The sequence below is a fragment of the Microcaecilia unicolor genome, chromosome 1, assembly GCF_901765095.1.
Source record: "Microcaecilia unicolor chromosome 1, aMicUni1.1, whole genome shotgun sequence".
NCBI lineage: Eukaryota > Metazoa > Chordata > Amphibia > Gymnophiona > Siphonopidae > Microcaecilia > Microcaecilia unicolor.
In genome coordinates, this window is record NC_044031.1 from 467820149 (window position 1) to 467838719 (window position 18571).

Consider the following 18571-nt stretch of genomic DNA (forward strand, 5'->3'; position numbering starts at 1 on the left):
TCAGACAGATCTGAATGAAGACGTGAAAACATAAATATACAAATTAATGAGGCAAATATGTTAACCACCACGTTTGGTGAATGACATACACCCTACAGATATATGGACATAGTTCAACTTAACGATAATGTGTGTTATATCACTAGAGAAAGAGCTGTAACCACGAGCATTTATGTAAGATATATTAACTACTGGCAAGAATTGACATCCAAGGAGATCCGCCTCTAAATAGTTTCAAAATTTACCTATTATGAAAAGATGATATCAAAAGAGTTGGTAAAGATAAAGATAAAACAATAAGGTTAGAGGCATTGTAAACTGAAAGATTTGACAATAAAAAGATTTTGAATGTATTTCTCCTTTAAAAGTAACGCCGTAGTTGGACCATTATATTAAAAATATACATATACATATAAAGAAGACCTTACAATGTTCTCAAAGGGACAAGTTATAGCTAAGTTTAATAATAAGAGTCGGCGAAAATATATGTTTAAATCTAAGACATACTTTAAAACGAGCGTTAAATACTAGTGCTACCGAAACTAATTCATAAACCCTTTAAACGGATTTAAGTCGGTATGAATAGAACGCTGTGATATAAGGTTCTAAATAGCATGCACCATTAATTAGAAGTATGCTCATGTCTTATAGAGTAGAAAACTTGCCTGCTAATGCTGTCCAAGCTAATGCGTGAGCCGTATAATTGAAATGAAAACCAGAATAGAGGAAACGCTGTAATTTGAAGTCCAAAGTGACGTAAGCGTCATGGGATAACATCTGACATTCTTAAGGGCCAATAGAAATCAAGAACAAGGTGGTTTGAAAGAAAACAAAATTACTGGACGAACTGTCAAAGAATAATCAGTGACGTGTATAGGCTGTACATTGATCTTAATTGGCTGCATTAATTAATGGCTTGTATGCAACACATTTTGATAAATTATATAATAAATAGGGTTGCACCAAGCACAAGATGACGGGGATATAAAGTGACAGGGTAAACTGTCTAAAAACATAATACGATAATTGCAATTGTCCACTTGAATAGTAACCTATATGCAGTACATTTTTAATGAAGTGTAAATGAGGTTAGAATTACAATGTAAAGTAAAAGGCATCCTATCACAAGAAGACATAATACAATGAACGCAGTTGTTAACTTAAATGACAACCTGTATACAGTTAACTTTTATGAAAATATAAGTGAGGCTGCATCAAAGCGTAAAACTTGTAAAATGTCTTATATGATATGAGTAGGAAAGCCCAATCATGAAGTAATGCAAGTATATAGTAACTTAAAAATGGACAATATAGAAAAATTATAAAAAAATGTATTAGTTCTAACTCTTTATTTAGACCGTTTGGGGTTACTGTGTCTAGTTCATAAATAGCACGTTGTTCTGCTCTTAGTAACATGCTGTCTAAATCACTACCTCGCCAGCCTTGTTTTAGTGTTCTGAATATAAAGAATTTCATATCATCTGAATTGTGTCCAGCTTCTATCCAGTGGTTCACCAAAGGTGCCGTCTTGAGTTGTCTCTTAATGCAGCTGCGGTGCTCTATGATTCTAACCTTAATCATTCTGTTGGTCTTACCAACGTATATTAAACCGCACGGGCATAGGACTATATATACCACATTTTGTGTTTTGCAATCACTATTGAAATTTAATTTATAATGTTTTTGAGTCTTAGGGTGTATGAACTCTCGTAAAGTCAATGAATGGGTGCAAACAGAACAAGTGTTGCAAGGTTTATGACCATTTTTCGTTACTACAGATCTATCCAATGTGGGAAGTGCAGATGGGACTAAACGATCTTTTAAATTTGGATTTTTGGAAACAGCAAATATAGGTGTGATGTCTTTAAAGCAAGGAAGTGTCTGTATAATGTGCCAATGTTTTTTGATGATATTTTTAAATTGATGACTGTATGAAGAGAACCGAAAATTGCATACAATATCGGGCGCAGTCTTGAATTTACGCCCAGTTTGCAAAAGTTCTTCTCTTGTTATGTCACATGCTTTGTGGAAGCCTTTCTTAATGCATGTTTTGGGATATCCTCTTTTGATGAATCTATCTGAAAGAAATTTTGACGAACCTTTCACATCCCCTCTCTCCAGTCCTATCACACATACCTCCTCTACACATCATTTTTTAGAACAACTTTGGCAACAGAGCCGCCCTCGAAGAGACCGATACAATTCCAACATAGTGGAAACACCCTCCGTTCCCCACTACTCTCACAACAGGGGAAGAGGAAGAGGCAGAGGCAGGGGCGGGGGTCCAAAGAGATTTCAACCCGGCTGGTAGATGACATTCCTATCTTCAATTTATCACAACATCATCTCACAGATTTAGAAAATCAAATATTACGGAAGGGTCTCTCCTTTTCCCCCACATCTAATTACAATGCATTGCAAACGCGCATTGATTTGTTCAAATTTCAGAGAAAACTACAAATTAAACAGTTTTTTTCCACCAGTTCAACTTCCTATACAGATACATCCGTAGTAAAGAAGCCATCAAAATGGATCCCTCCGGGCCCAATGGACCCTATAATTAAAACCTTTTACGAAGTAGTACTCAGAGATATTACTGACACAGAATTGAATGGAACGAGAACTCCTTACTACAACATGTCCAAAGAAGAATATAGGGCATTGAACACCCTTGCATCTAACCATAATATAGTTATCAAACCAGCTGACAAGGGAGGTGGTATAGTGGTCATGGATAGAACTCTATATATTGCCGAAATTATGCGGCAGCTAAACAATACTGAATTCTATGTCTGTTTACCACAAGATCCCACAGAAACATTGAAAGGAGATATTATTGAAGTTGTCGATTATGCTAATAAGATGGGTTATTTAACATTTAAGGAGAGACAATTCCTAGTGAATGAACACCCCACCATCCCTACAATTTATATGTTACCTAAAATTCACAAGAACATAGAAAATCCTCCAGGACGGCCCATTATTTCAGCCAATGGGTCCGTTTTAGAGCCGTTGTCTATTTTTACAGATTTTTTTCTGCGACCATATATCCCCTTAATTAAATCTTACATACGGGATACAGCACATTTTATCAATATACTTGAGGAATATGATGGTGATTTGGAGGGAGTAATTTTAGTCACTCTAGACATAGAGTCACTATATACAAATATCCCTCAATTAGAAGCATTAGCAATCATTGAAGAAACCATTTGTGATAGGCAAACTTACACTAGGATTCCTAATCGGCTTATTCTGACCTTAGCCACTTTAGCTCTGACTAAGAACTATTTTGCTTTTAATGGTAACTTTTACTTACAGATTAAAGGGACAGCCATGGGGGCCAGTATGGCCCCTGATATAGCCAATCTTTATGTGGAAAATTTGAAAGTTTCTTCTATGAGGATCATCCATACAAACAAGAGATTAAACTATACAAGAGGTATATAGATGATATTTTTATCTTATGGAAAGGCGACATAGAACTATTGCATGAGTTTCTCGGTTGGCTAAATAGTCTCAACACTAATTTGAAGTTTAAAATGCAATACAATATGGAGAGAATTTCTTTTTTGGATGTATTGGTCATTAAAGACCAATATTGGCTTACCACAACATTGTACAGGAAACCCACTGACCGTAATTGCTATCTTCATTATACAAGTTATCACAACAGAGCTCTCAAAGATAATTTGCCTTTCTGCCAATTTTTGAGACTTAAACGCATATGTGCCAATACAGAAGACTTTTTACAACAGTCAAAATTTCTTTCAGATAGATTCATCAAAAGAGGATATCCCAAAACATGCATTAAGAAAGGCTTCCACAAAGCATGTGACATAACAAGAGAAGAACTTTTGCAAACTGGGCGTAAATTCAAGACTGCGCCCGATATTGTATGCAATTTTCGGTTCTCTTCATACAGTCATCAATTTAAAAATATCATCAAAAAACATTGGCACATTATACAGACACTTCCTTGCTTTAAAGACATCACACCTATATTTGCTGTTTCCAAAAATCCAAATTTAAAAGATCGTTTAGTCCCATCTGCACTTCCCACATTGGATAGATCTGTAGTAACGAAAAATGGTCATAAACCTTGCAACACTTGTTCTGTTTGCACCCATTCATTGACTTTACGAGAGTTCATACACCCTAAGACTCAAAAACATTATAAATTAAATTTCAATAGTGATTGCAAAACACAAAATGTGGTATATATAGTCCTATGCCCGTGCGGTTTAATATACGTTGGTAAGACCAACAGAATGATTAAGGTTAGAATCATAGAGCACCGCAGCTGCATTAAGAGACAACTCAAGACGGCACCTTTGGTGAACCACTGGATAGAAGCTGGACACAATTCAGATGATATGAAATTCTTTATATTCAGAACACTAAAACAAGGCTGGCGAGGTGGTGATTTAGACAGCATGTTACTAAGAGCAGAACAACGTGCTATTTATGAACTAGACACAGTAACCCCAAACGGTCTAAATAAAGAGTTAGAACTAATACATTTTTTATAATTTTTCTATATTGTCCATTTTTAAGTTACTATATACTTGCATTACTTCATGATTGGGCTTTCCTACTCATATCATATAAGACATTTTACAAGTTTTACGCTTTGATGCAGCCTCACTTATATTTTCATAAAAGTTAACTGTATACAGGTTGTCATTTAAGTTAACAACTGCGTTCATTGTATTATGTCTTCTTGTGATAGGCTGCCTTTTACTTTACATTGTAATTCTAACCTCATTTACACTTCATTAAAAATGTACTGCATATAGGTTACTATTCAAGTGGACAATTGCAATTATCGTATTATGTTTTTAGACAGTTTACCCTGTCACTTTATATCCCCGTCATCTTGTGCTTGGTGCAACCCTATTTATTATATAATTTATCAAAATGTGTTGCATACAAGCCATTAATTAATGCAGCCAATTAAGATCAATGTACAGCCTATACACGTCACTGATTATTCTTTGACAGTTCGTCCAGTAATTTTGTTTTCTTTCAAACCACCTTGTTCTTGATTTCTATTGGCCCTTAAGAATGTCAGATGTTATCCCATGACGCTTACGTCACTTTGGACTTCAAATTACAGCGTTTCCTCTATTCTGGTTTTCATTTCAATTATACGGCTCACGCATTAGCTTGGACAGCATTAGCAGGCAAGTTTTCTACTCTATAAGACATGAGCATACTTCTAATTAATGGTGCATGCTATTTAGAACCTTATATCACAGCGTTCTATTCATACCGACTTAAATCCGTTTAAAGGGTTTATGAATTAGTTTCGGTAGCACTAGTATTTAACGCTCGTTTTAAAGTATGTCTTAGATTTAAACATATATTTTCGCCGACTCTTATTATTAAACTTAGCTATAACTTGTCCCTTTGAGAACATTGTAAGGTCTTCTTTATATGTATATGTATATTTTTAATATAATGGTCCAACTACGGCGTTACTTTTAAAGGAGAAATACATTCAAAATCTTTTTATTGTCAAATCTTTCAGTTTACAATGCCTCTAACCTTATTGTTTTATCTTTATCTTTACCAACTCTTTTTGATATCATCTTTTCATAATAGGTAAATTTTGAAACTATTTAGAGGCGGATCTCCTTGGATGTCAATTCTTGCCAGTAGTTAATATATCTTACATAAATGCTCGTGGTTACAGCTCTTTCTCTAGTGATATAACACACATTATCGTTAAGTTGAACTATGTCCATATATCTGTAGGGTGTATGTCATTCACCAAACGTGGTGGTTAACATATTTGCCTCATTAATTTGTATATTTATGTTTTCACGTCTTCATTCAGATCTGTCTGAATTTGAATGAATCTTTGGATGTATATATAAATAACTGTATAAGCCAATTCATAGGTATGTCATAAATTCATTTTAATAATAATTTCTTTTTACGGACATATTTATGTAAATTCATTCTGTTCGCTTTTTGATATAATACCACAATTTATTGTATTATGTCTATGGTTTACACTTTTACCATTATAGCTATTTGCCATTTCTTTGCGGTTTTGATATCGACATTTTATTTCCATTTCTATTTTTATTTTCGTTTTAATATTTATATGTATTTTTAAATGTTAGTTTTATGATATATTTTATGTTTTGTTTTTAGACCCCTGAGGAAGGCCTGGTTGGCCGAAACACGGACCGTGTAGGGTCTCGTGCAATAAATTTGGCTTTTCATCTATCTTCGAGTCTGGTTTTCTTGAGTTCTTCCGTATTTAGTTTTTTCTGGGCTCTGTGCTGTGCCAGCACTCCCCCCCCCCCCCCCCCCCCCCCCCCCCATGTCTAAGCCCCTGTTTCCAACATGGAAGCTTCCAGGTACAAACCTTGAATGATACTACTCTAGCAACTAAAACAGCCCCCTTCACTGAGATCTAAGAGATCCCTGTGCCTTCTTACTGATGTCTCTCTTCTGATCACTTAATCCTGTTAGAGGATGCCACGTAGTGGTTAACCTCCCTGCATTCATATTTTTTGGATTGGATGCCACTTGGCACTGGACTCTTGAAACCATGTGGTTTCTCCAGGGAATGGCTGCATACATTGAGCACTCCAAACAGTGAATATTATATTGACCCACGGGGGGGGGGGGGGGGGAAATGGAGGTGCAGCACTCAGCAGAAGGAAGGCCCTGTCACCAGCCAGAGCAGTGTGTCTTGATGACTGCCTCTGCCAACGCTGAGGATTGAGATAAGCTGGGAGGGGGGAGAAAGGGTGAGAGAGACGCTGTATTCAGGAGGCTTAGAGGTAGTGAGAGGGATTAAGATATGTTGGATCCATCAAGGAGGGGGAGGAACTGGAGGGATTTGGAGATGTGCTGGACCCTGGGGTGGTGGGGCTGAAGGGAGAAGTACTGCACCCTGGGGAGGCTGGAGGGAAATAGAGATGTGCTGGACCTGCCAGGAAGGGGAGCACAAGAAGGGGAAGGGCAGAGACAGAAACTGGGTTTTGAGGTGGATCAGAGGAGGAGAGATGCGAACCCACAGATGGAGAGACAAGGTTATACAGAACACAAGGGGGAGGCAGGGGATACAAGAGGGGGATGCTGGAACATGGGTGTGGGAGGAGGGAAGAGAGAGGAGGAACAGGGCACAGACAAGAGATGCTGGACTTGGAGTAATAATAGAGACAGGAACATAGAGGGGTAATGCTGGAGAAGAGGTGTGATAGGAACACAGAGGGGCAATGCTGGGGTGTGATAACACAGAAGGGCAATGTTGGAAAAGAGGTGGGATAGGAACACAGAAGGGCAATGCTGAATATAAGGGGAGTATAAGGACACTAAGAGGGCAGATGCTGAACATGGGGGGATCATGGACAAAGCAGAGAGATGCTGGACAACTCAGATAGATGATGGATTGCGGACATGGAGAAAGAAAAGATATCAAATAGACAGAAGACCCTGGAAAGGCAGGAAAACAGAGAAAAGCAGACCAAATCAAATGGAAAAATAAAATGCTCAGACTACAAAGATACAAAAAAATATTTTATTTTATTTATGACTTGGACCATGTCAGCTTTGGAAAATGTACATCTCTGATATTTTTCATATCTGTTTCTATTTCTGTAATATTGCTGGGGGAGGGGAGCATGAACTGAGTGTCTATGCTGCTAGAAAGAGAGGCAGGGGAGAGGGGGAGTGCAAACTACTGTAAGTGTACTGCAGTGCAGGAACTGGGGAGGTATGTGCAGGTAGAGAAGATAAAAAGCTGGAGAGCAGTACTGACAATTCAGTTGCTGTGGGGTTCATCATTGGAAAGCAGCTGTGGGGGGGGATGACTGTATGCCACAGGAAGGTATATGGCATGGGGATTGACAGAAATCTATGGGTGAGCGCGTGTGCTGGGGAAGGCAGAGAGAGTTATGGGTACATGTGTATGGGGGGGGGGGGGTGAGCATGCACTGGAGGGAAGCAGAGAGAGAGCGAGCTCTGTGTGCACACACCTGCTGGAGAGAGAGAGAGCTGTGGGAGAGGAAGGTGGGTGTTTGTGTGTGCGTCCTGGGAGGAGACAAAGAGAGAATGATTTGTGTTTGCGCGCTGGTGGTGGATGAAGAAAGAGAGAAATTTGGTGGTATCCACCTTGGAGAGGCAGCCCACATGAAGCCACCTTGATCGGGAGGATACTTGGAGCGCTAGAAACCGCAGGCACAGCCCTTAAGGAGCATTGTTGCTGAGGAGGCAATTCTCCAGCAGCCCATTTGGTAGGATAAATTTTTAAAAAATTTTAAGAATCTTTTTTTTTGGGAGGGGGGAGGGGGGATTGACAGAAACTACTATTTGGGGGGGGGGGGGGTAGAGGAGAGTTTCAGAGGCTACTGCTATGGATGGGGATGTAAGCCAAGCCTGCTGCTGGGATAGCTGAAGTAGGTGATGAAGAGTGGTTGTGTATGCTGGGTGTGGATGGGACTAACAGTGGTAAGTGGTTAAAACTGCAACTTTTGGGGGCAGGTGGGCAATGAAGAGAGGCTGAGGCTGCAGCTTTTGGGTGTAAGTAGGTGGGTGCACCATCCCGCCCACCCTTAGCGGCAGCTTTGGCTTCTCCTATTGCCCCACAACCTAAAGCCTCTCTCCACTGCCAGATTGTATGCTGTAGGTGGGTGGGCGAAGGGGAGAGCAGTTGCCTTCTATCTGCTCCTTCCTTGCTACTGTGTTAATCAACTTGCTGAGCATCATCTTAAGCACTTTATGAATCTGCAATTTATAAAGGAATAAAAATTCCAATCGCTACAATCTGCCTCCTTGATCCTATGAAACTTTGTCTAGCTCCGCCTTACACTCACTCTTATAGTCAATTACTTTAGGTTTTTTATTCTAGTACTTTAGCCTATAATGGATCGCTGTGGAGCTCTATATACAGAGACTGAATGTCAGGATTGAAATTTCATATTCGGGTCTCTGACTTTTATAGATTGACTATACAGAAGAGTTTGACTTTATTCTTGTAGTTCAAGATTTTTGCATATTTTTTTCTCTACTGATTTAGTTTGGTTTTTGAAATAGCTTGCACATTGCATTACACCTTGTAACTGGAATAACCCATCTTGACTGACATATTACAGACCACAGTCATCGAATATGTGAAGCCATCTGACCTCAAGAAGGACATGAATGAGACCTTCAAGGAAAAGTTCCCTCACATCAAGTTGACTCTCAGCAAAATAAGGAGGTAGAGTAAGACATGGCGTAGCTAATGAAACTCAAAACTGGGCTGTCAGTAGACACACCAAAGCTCAGGTCAGAAACTCAGTTGCTCCCACCCTGTTCCTCAGTGACATTGCTCAGCTTCACTAAAAGGGGCCCAGGAATTACTTTGTTCTTCTCCCTTCGCCCCACCAAAATCGGCCTTGCTTTCAAACTTGCCATAATGATCAAAGTGCTGGCCACTGAAACGCATGCACACCATCAACACAATTTGTGTGTTGCCAGCCGTCATGAAAACTGGCAATGTGTCCAAAATCTTACGCTGGAAAATTACTCCAGAACGTGTGTTTTTTAATTTGCAGTATACAGAATTGTGCGTTCCCTTAAATCCTAATTCATCTGTTGTCAGTGCTACAGTTGATCTGTGAAGAGTACAATAATTGGTTATAAAGATGAAGGATTGAGTATGATTGTCTGGCATTATTTCCAGTTGAATTCAGTATTAACTAGATATATAAAGTCATAGGGCTGTGAACAACACAGGAAAAGGATGTCAAGCAGTAGTGCAAACAGTGCCCTGTAATCGTTTAGTCAGTGGGTAATGCAAAATGGGGTTAATGACTTATTTCATTCCTGGAGTCAAGTAGATTTTTTTAAACCTGGCAAATGTTGGTTCTATATAAATGTTTCCCCTTACCAAACCGTCATGATGATGAGGGTTCCGCGTTCCATGTCCATAAATCTGTGGTATAACTGAGCACCGCAGCTGTCATTATGGAGGGCAACGGGGCAGTGCTCACTAAAATGGAAACAATAAAAGAATGTTTTGATGTTTGAAGTCAGGTGCACTCAGTTTTTAAGAACTATTTATCAGGAACCTGTACTCAACTGCTATTTTTCATCGAAAAAAAACTCATTCAGTTGCGCCATTTAAAAAAAAGAAAAAGCTGTGTCATAACTGAGTCAGGAGCCCTGAGGAGAGCAATATAAAGTGGACTGAAAACCAGAGAAGCCAGGCCTCAATTCCCACTTCTGCTAACTTATTAGTGCAGTAGATGCCTACTCTCTGCCCCCCCCCCCCCAGCACTAAAAAATAAAATCTTTTACCACCTGTGAAGCATACATTGATCCCTAAACTACCGCGGGATGCCTGAGCATGCCTCATGGTAGTGGTTTTTAACCTGTAGTAAGCACGCATTAGTGCATATCGTGACTTAGTAAAAGGGCCCCTTAGATTGCAAATCCTGTAGGGAGAGAGAAATATATATAATAATGTACCTGAATGTAACTCTCCTTATGCCATACCCAAAAAGGCATGAGCTCAATCCAACTGTGGTCCTAGGAAAATTCAAACTATTCAGAATATGGCTGTATGTCACTTGGTTAAGCTCAAGCACATTGACCATGCACCTTGGCTCCAGTGGCGTAGCTACGTAGGGCCTGGGCCACCATAGATTTGTCCCTGGACCCCCCTGCTGACGACCCTCTCGACCCCCCCCCCTCCCGCTGCCAACCCGCCGTTGCTGTCACCTGCCTTTGCTGGCGGGGGACCCCAACCCTCGCCAGCCGAGGTCCTCTTCTTCCCGCAAAAGGCTTCCTTCTGTTTCTGACGTCCTGCACGTACAACATGCAGGACGTCAGACTCAGAACAAAGCCTTGCAGATCAGCTGATCTGCAAATCTTCGTTCTGTCAGAAACAGAAGAAAGCCTTTTGCGGGAAGAAGAGGACCTCGGCTGTCGTGGATTGGGGTCCCCAGCCAGCAAAGGCAGGTTGGTGGCGGGAGGGGCAAAAATGGTGGCGGCAGCGGCGTGGTCGGCATTGGCGGGGGGGGGGGGGTTGACTGCGCCGGTGGAGGCTAAAATGTGCCCCCTCACCTTGGGCTCTGGACCCCCCTCCTGCCGAAGTCTGGCTACGCCCCTGCTTGGCTCCCAGTTTCATTTAGAATTAAATACAATGGGCCTGATATTCAGCATGAGCTAACCGACCAGGAGCGGCCCCCAACTGGTTAACTTGTGTCTCTGTGGATAACTTGTTCATTTTCAGCTGCATTTAACCAGTTATTGCTGCTGAAAATGCCCAGTTACTGCCAAAAATTAAAGCCAGTGATGTTGGGGGCATTCCAGGGGCGTGACCAGTTAAGTCCCTATATTCATAACTTAACCGGCCTGGCTTAGTGGCCAGATAAGGCTGCATAAAAAGCAGGCCTATCTTTACCTGCTGAGCCATGCTAGTTAAGTCTGAATATTGACTTAACCGGTCACGTTCTAGCTGGCGTTGAAAAACCAGGATGTTCGGTGCCAGTCGCCAGAAACAGCCTGGCATCGAATATCCATGTTGAATACTGGGGGGGGGGGGGGGGGGGGGGCATAGTTCTAACCTTTTAAAACTTTGAAAACCGGTCAACCAGCAACTTTGTTTAATACACTTATTCCACGTGCTCCATCTCACATTCTCTGTTCCCACAATAATAATCATTTATTCATTTGGCCTCCTTAAATAACGCACCATGAGTCCTCATGCAGTTTTGCGTTTTATATTCTGTCTCCATTGCATGAATATCTCTGCATTAAACAATCCTTGTCTCATTTTAAAGCAGGCCTTAAGGCTTATTGGTTTTCACTAGCACTGTGGCATTGTGGGGTCCTGACCGCTCCCTTGATTGATTTTTTTTATTATTTATTTATTCTGTTTGCTTCACTTTTTTTTTTTTTTTTTTACCATTATGGAGAGTTAACTGCTCTGTTTCTTTTTATTTATTTTCTTAAATGGTAATATATCAAGGTATACTATTAAACTAAACTTACCTAACAAAAATATTTGTTGTCCTTAAGATAACTCCTTTCAGTTTTTCTCAGTGCCTTTCTACTTCTCCCAGATATTCCCATCCAGCTAATAACTGCTTGAAATATTTTCCCATCTTGGCAAAAATTTATATTTTCATTAAATCTAGAACATTCACTTTCGAATAACCACTCCCCACATGTGTTTTAATAATGAACCACACCTTCCAGTGATCACTGGATCCAGATGATTTCCCATGATAACTTCAAACACTCTCCCCATTTTTAACCACTCTGTCATTGCACACTGCTGAAAACTACTGCATGTGATCTGGGTTGTGTTGAGAGCTGCCGCCTGTGAACCATGGCCAATGACAATCACTTCAAAGTGTGAGCTGAGTTAGGGATGGTTGTTAAAAACAAAACAGGTAGAAAAATATGTTATAGTGGGCTTATGCTAGATTTCAGCACTGGTTGCAATTGAACTGGAATTACAATAGAGCAAGCAAATATTGCTAGGGAAAAAATGTACTTTAAAAAAACAAATGGTATGCAACCCTGAAACACATAGGAACAAAATGTGGAAGAATATTAGCTATTCTGTTTTCAAACTTTACAAAATTCCCCTCTCCTCAACCCAATCTTAATGCCCTGCTATGGAGAGCTCTGACTGCCATTTCAGGTGATACAGTGACACTACAGGAATAACAAGGGCATATTAGCCAATGAAATGATTTGACTGACATGCTGTCTCCCCCTAGTGCTTGCTAATAAGCAGGGCCAACTTTTTAGAGGTGTGAAAGCTGCATGATCATACAAAGCACCATGGTTTTAAAGGGGCGGTGCCACTACCTGCACTAATCGGAGGGGGAGGGGCACAACAGGAGAGAATGTTCTCTGTCCTCCAGCCATGAAGGGCACTGTTAGCAGTTTTCACACAGGATGTCTCTGGTACTAAAAGCCAGCCCTACTTATAAATTAAGGCATTCTCATGTGGGCTTAAGTTTGTTCAGACCAGATAGGTAAATCTATGTGGTCTTCTCTTTTAGCCTGAAGCGAGAGATGCGCAAACTGGCCCAGGAAGAGTGTGGCTATGAAGAACCTACTGTGGCCATGGCCTTTGTCTACTTTGAGAAACTGGCTTTGAAGGGAAAACTGAACAAGCACAACAGAAAGCTGTGCGCTGGAGCATGCATCCTCCTAGCGGCCAAAATCGGCAGCGACCTTAGAAAACATGAAGTAAAACATCTTATTGACGTAAGTTGCGCCAAACTGGAAGTGCATCTACCATGTATAATTCAGATCCCACAGAAATGCCTCCAGATAGAATTGTTTAATCTTTATTTTATTCATGACATTTATACGCCACATTAGCCCGAAATAGACTCAAGTTCAATGCGGCTTACAAACAAACAGTAAAGTGAATAAAACATAATAATGCAGGGTTAGTGTTCATTGGTCCATGCTGGGCAGCGTCCATTCATTACTGTATCATAGAAGAAGATTTTGTTATGTTCACTTGCTGTAGAAAACATTTCTTTTTCCATAGTAGCTGAGCTATGGCAGTGAGAAGATGGAGCTAATTGGGTTGTTATAAAGGTATGGAGAATAATGTAAAAGTGGGTGATGTTTAGTTTAGCATGTTTATGGGCTTCTCTGTGAAAGGGAAAGAGAATTGAGTTTTAGATTAGGATTCTGTTTATCCGATTGTCATTGAATCAACTGTCACACTTACTGAAACAAGATGGACACCTACATTATGGTCAGACCACCATAAAGCAAATGTCTCTCTCTACTGGCAAAAAACACACATACACACAATAAATAAACATGAGCGAACAACATACACCATGAGAGGAAAAATCAACCCCACAACATTTTGGCAACAGATCTACCAGAGCAAATGGTCAACCAATGCTGATACCATCCAATTCCTCCAAGAATGGGACGATCTATGCACAACAACACTAGACAAAATTGCCCCAATCCAAACCAGAACATCACACAGAAAAAAATCAAACCCGTGGTTCACCGAAGAGCTGAAAAAGCTTAAAACACAAGTCAGGAAACTAGAGCGTGCATGGATAAAAAAAAGAGATGAACATACATTAAATGCCTGGAAACTACTTAGGAGGAAATACAAATACACCATAAAACAGACTAAAAGAATACACTACAAGACGACAATAGGACCAAACTACAAAGACACACATAAACTCTTCCACCTTGTGCACAAACTGCTAGACACCACACCAGTTACAAACAACAGCAAAGATATACCAGACGTAGACAACCTTGCAAAATATTTCAAGGAGAAAATTACACAATTACGACGCAAAATACCTGCCAGCCATACTGAATACGCCACACTCCTAGACTGTCTAGACCCTGAAGACGGAATATACCCAGCAGACAGAACCTGGACCGAATTCGAACCACTGTCAGAAGACCTCATCTCTGAAACACTTAAAAGATATGCCAAATCCCACTGCAAACTAGACTTATGCCCAAATAACCTCATGAAATCAGCTCCTCAACAATTCATAACAGACCTAACGACCCACACAAACTTCATGCTACAAAAAGGACTTTTCCCAAAAGAAAAAGGAAAAATTTTACTCACCCCTATACCCAAAGACACAAAGAAAAGCGCAAGAGAAATAACCAACTACAGACCAGTAGCATCCATACCACTAACAACCAAAATAACTGAAGGAATGGTAACTAAACAACTTACCAACTATCTAAACAAACACTCAATATTGCATGATGCCCAATCAGGATTCCGATCAAATCACAGCACAGAAACAGTATTAATTACCCTCATGACTAAATTTAAACAAATGATTGCAACCGGCAACAATATTCTCCTCCTACAATTTGACATGTCGAGTGCCTTTGATATGGTTTACCGCGGAGTCCTATTACACATACTTGAATACTTTGGCATTGGAGGAAATGTCCTAAACTGGTTCAAAGGGTTCCTAACCAAGCGTTCATACCAAGTCACATCAAATTCAACCACGTCTGCCGCATGGACACCTGAATGTGGAGTACCGCAAGGATCACCTCTGTCACCAACCATCTTCAACCTAATGATGATCCCCTTGGCAAAAATCCTATCAAACCATGACCTCAACCCACATATATAAGCCGATGATGTAACAATATACATCCCTTTCAAACAAGACATCAAGGAAATCTTCAACGAAATTAACCAAAGCCTACACATCATGAACACCTGGGCAGATGCATTTAGTCTGAAACTGAATGCAGAAAAGACTCAATGCCTGATACTCACTTCCCAATACAACGCGAAGGAATTTGCCGCTATAAATACACCAAAACTAAACCTCCCAATCTCAGAAACATTAAAAATTCTTGGAGTTACTATCGATCGCCACCTAACGCTCGAAACCCATGCAAACAACACAACCAAAAAGATGTTCTACTGCATGTGGAAACTGAAAAGATTAAGATCATTCTTCCCAAGATCCGTTTTTCACAGCCTAGTGCAATCCCTCGTACTCAGTTATTTGGATTACTGCAACTCGCTGTATGCAGGCTGCAAAGAGCAAATCCTGAGGAAACTTCAGACAGCCCAGAATACAGCAGCCAGACTCATCTTCGGAAAACCAAAATATGAAAGTGCAAAACCCTTACGAGAGAAGTTACACTGGCTCCCACTTAAGGAACGCATTACTTTTAAAGTATGCACATTAGTCCACAAAATCATTCACGGCGAAGCCCCAGCCTACATGTCTGAGTTAATTGACTTACCACCCAGAAACGCTAAAAGATCATCACGAACCTTCCTCAACCTCCACTTCCCTAACTGCAAGGGCCTGAAATACAAGGCGCTACACGCGTCAACCTTTTCCTACATGAGCACGCAGTTCTGGAACACACTTCCGCGCAACCTGAAAACGATTTACGAACAAACCAACTTCCGCAAATTACTGAAAACACATCTTTTTGATAAAATCTACAGAAAGAACCAAAACACATAAAATCCACACTCACTGCTCTGTTATACATCAACACATCCACTTATGAATTCTCAATCCTGAAATCACACCACACTCATACCTTTAATCACATCATAACGAAAAATCTATGGTATACATTTTCTATGTTATATATTGTCCTCAGACCCTCTAGTTTCTCGTTGTTTTCCTTCCAATGTTTCAATGTTCTTTTCCATTGATATATTCCTTAACAATACTTTGATTTTGTCTCGTACAACTCTTCACAATGTAATCCATAACCGAATTGTAACAAAATGTAATTTCCATCATTCATAATGTATTGTAAGCCACTTTGAGCCCACAAAAAGGTGGGAAAATGTGGGATACAAATGCAATAAATAAATAAATTGTAAACAGACATGAATGATTTTCATCAGATTTGATTCTATAATAGATTTTATAAATAAATTCATGTGAAAATAAGTGGTAATTCAAGAACCAGATAGCTCAGGCAGAAGTGTAGAGCGCCTTTTGTCCCTAGGCTGTTCAGTTGTGTCTCAGATCAGTGGTGACAGTCATTATTTACCTGAAAGCCCTCTTGTAAGCTGGGTGAAATGAGTGGATGTTCTTACTTCAGCTGTCAATGAATTCAACATCACAGTTTGGTAGTATTTGTCATTATTATTGGTCGTTGCAAAGTGAATCACTTCCTCACCCCTAGAGAAGGTTTGGATTTATAAACAGGCTTACTAGAGTGCCAAAATTATGGGTGTGGCACAGTTGCCACTGGATCCACTACTGTCCAGTCTCAGATCCTGAACCATTTTCAGACTTCAGTTCACTACCAGCATTGTCAGCAGAAAACAAATGGTCTCATTATCCCCTTGCTCTCTTCAGCCATTCTTATGGAAGACGGGGCTTCTTGTAAGCATGAGCTGACTTGGTTCCTTCATTCATTGCTTTGTTGACCATACTGTAAGAATCCTGAAGTCTATGGGAGGGGAGGGATCAGAAGTCCAAGATGAAGAAATGGATTGGTCCACATGGGATGGAGGGTGGGATTGGATGAGAGGTACACGAGTTGGGGAGAGAATATAAGAATATAAAAATATCCATACTGGGTCAGACCAATGGTCCATCTAGCCCAGTCTCCTGCTTCCAACAGTGGCAATTCCAGGTCACAAGTACCTGGCAGAATCCCATAGTTGACAGATGGATTGGATTGGAGGTCTCTTGGGGAGGCAGATGGAATTGGATGGCACCAACTTTTAAAAATCTCAGGTATAATGCTTTAGGCTTAAAAGGCATATTTAAATTCTTACGAAGGCTTGAGTATTTGTAGCTTACTTAATTGGTCACGTTTATGCCCGAAAAATGTTTAATAGACAAAGTGGAAGACCATCTTTGATATTATCAGCACTGCTAGACATATAGTTAAATTCTTACACTTCCTTTCAAGAAGAAAGCATTTTCTTTTTAATTTGAAATATACTGTGTTTTAAGGATGAACATTTTTATACTTTTTGACTTCAAGATCAGGGGTTCTCAACCCTAGTCCTTGGGACATACCAAGCTAGTTTGATTTTCAGGATATCCACAATGAATATGTATGAGATATATTCTCATGCACTACCTCCATTGTATGCAAATCTGTCTCGTGCATATTCACTGTGTGCATCCTGAAAACCTGATTGGTTTGGTGTGTCCCGAGGGCTGGGTTGTGAGAACCCATGGATTAGATGAAGGTCTGATATTCTACTGATAGTGACTTTGCAAAAATATTTCCAGTCAGTTGAGGACCTCTAAAAACGCTCAGCTTTTTTTTTCTCCTGTTCATGTGACCATGGGAGGGGGAGTAGCCTGGTAGCTCTATGGAAGTGCTGTAGCTGTACACTTGCGTGGAAAGATCTAGGTTCAATTTTGGGTTCAGGTTTTCCACTTGATGGGTAGAGGCAATGTCACAGCCTCTAGAGAGGAAGTGAAGTGGAAGTCTGTTGTTGTGTAATGGCAACACCTAGAACATGAGTCAGACGAAGGGTCTATCTACCTCAGTATCCTGTTTCCAACAGTGGCTGGTCCAGGTCCACAAGTATCTGGTACAGTTCCAAAAAATAGCAAAATTCCAGTTTATGGACTTCAGGAATTTATCCAAACCTTTTTAAACCCAGTGACATTAACTGGCTTTACCACTTGTTCCAGAGGTGAAAGAGGCTATTAATGCCAAAAGAGAAGAAAAGCACCAGGGGCCTCCAGAGCTGGCATAGCAAAGAGTTCTTTACTATAAGACCTGACACAGGCATGTTTTGGCATTTATGCCTGTGTCAGGGGTTTGACAAATATAGCTATCCAAATTGAAAATTGTAAAACTACTGCCTAATCCAAACTGCACCACATAAGTGTTTGCTCACTGGCGTCATTACGGCACACCACAGACACAGATGCTGAAACGCAGCCCGTGTCTGATCTTATAATAAAGAACTTTTTGCTATCCCAGCTCTGGAGGCCTCTAGTGCTTTTCTTCCCTTTTGGCTATTTCGCCTGAACTTTCTAACCATACTGGCTGTCATTTCGCCTTTCTACCATCTGTTTTGATACATGGAATACAAGTGGTCTGGCCTTCCAAG

At 40.3% G+C, this 18571-nt stretch overlaps 1 protein-coding gene across 1 annotated transcript in view; it reads left to right on the forward strand.

Moving 5' to 3' along the window:
* CABLES1 (Cdk5 and Abl enzyme substrate 1) overlaps positions 1-18571 on the forward strand; it is a 258207-nt gene that overhangs the window by 232611 nt on the left and 7025 nt on the right. The window contains 2 exon segments of the mRNA XM_030213504.1: positions 9117-9223; positions 13029-13236. Of these exon segments, the coding sequence (XP_030069364.1) occupies positions 9117-9223; positions 13029-13236 (315 nt within the window).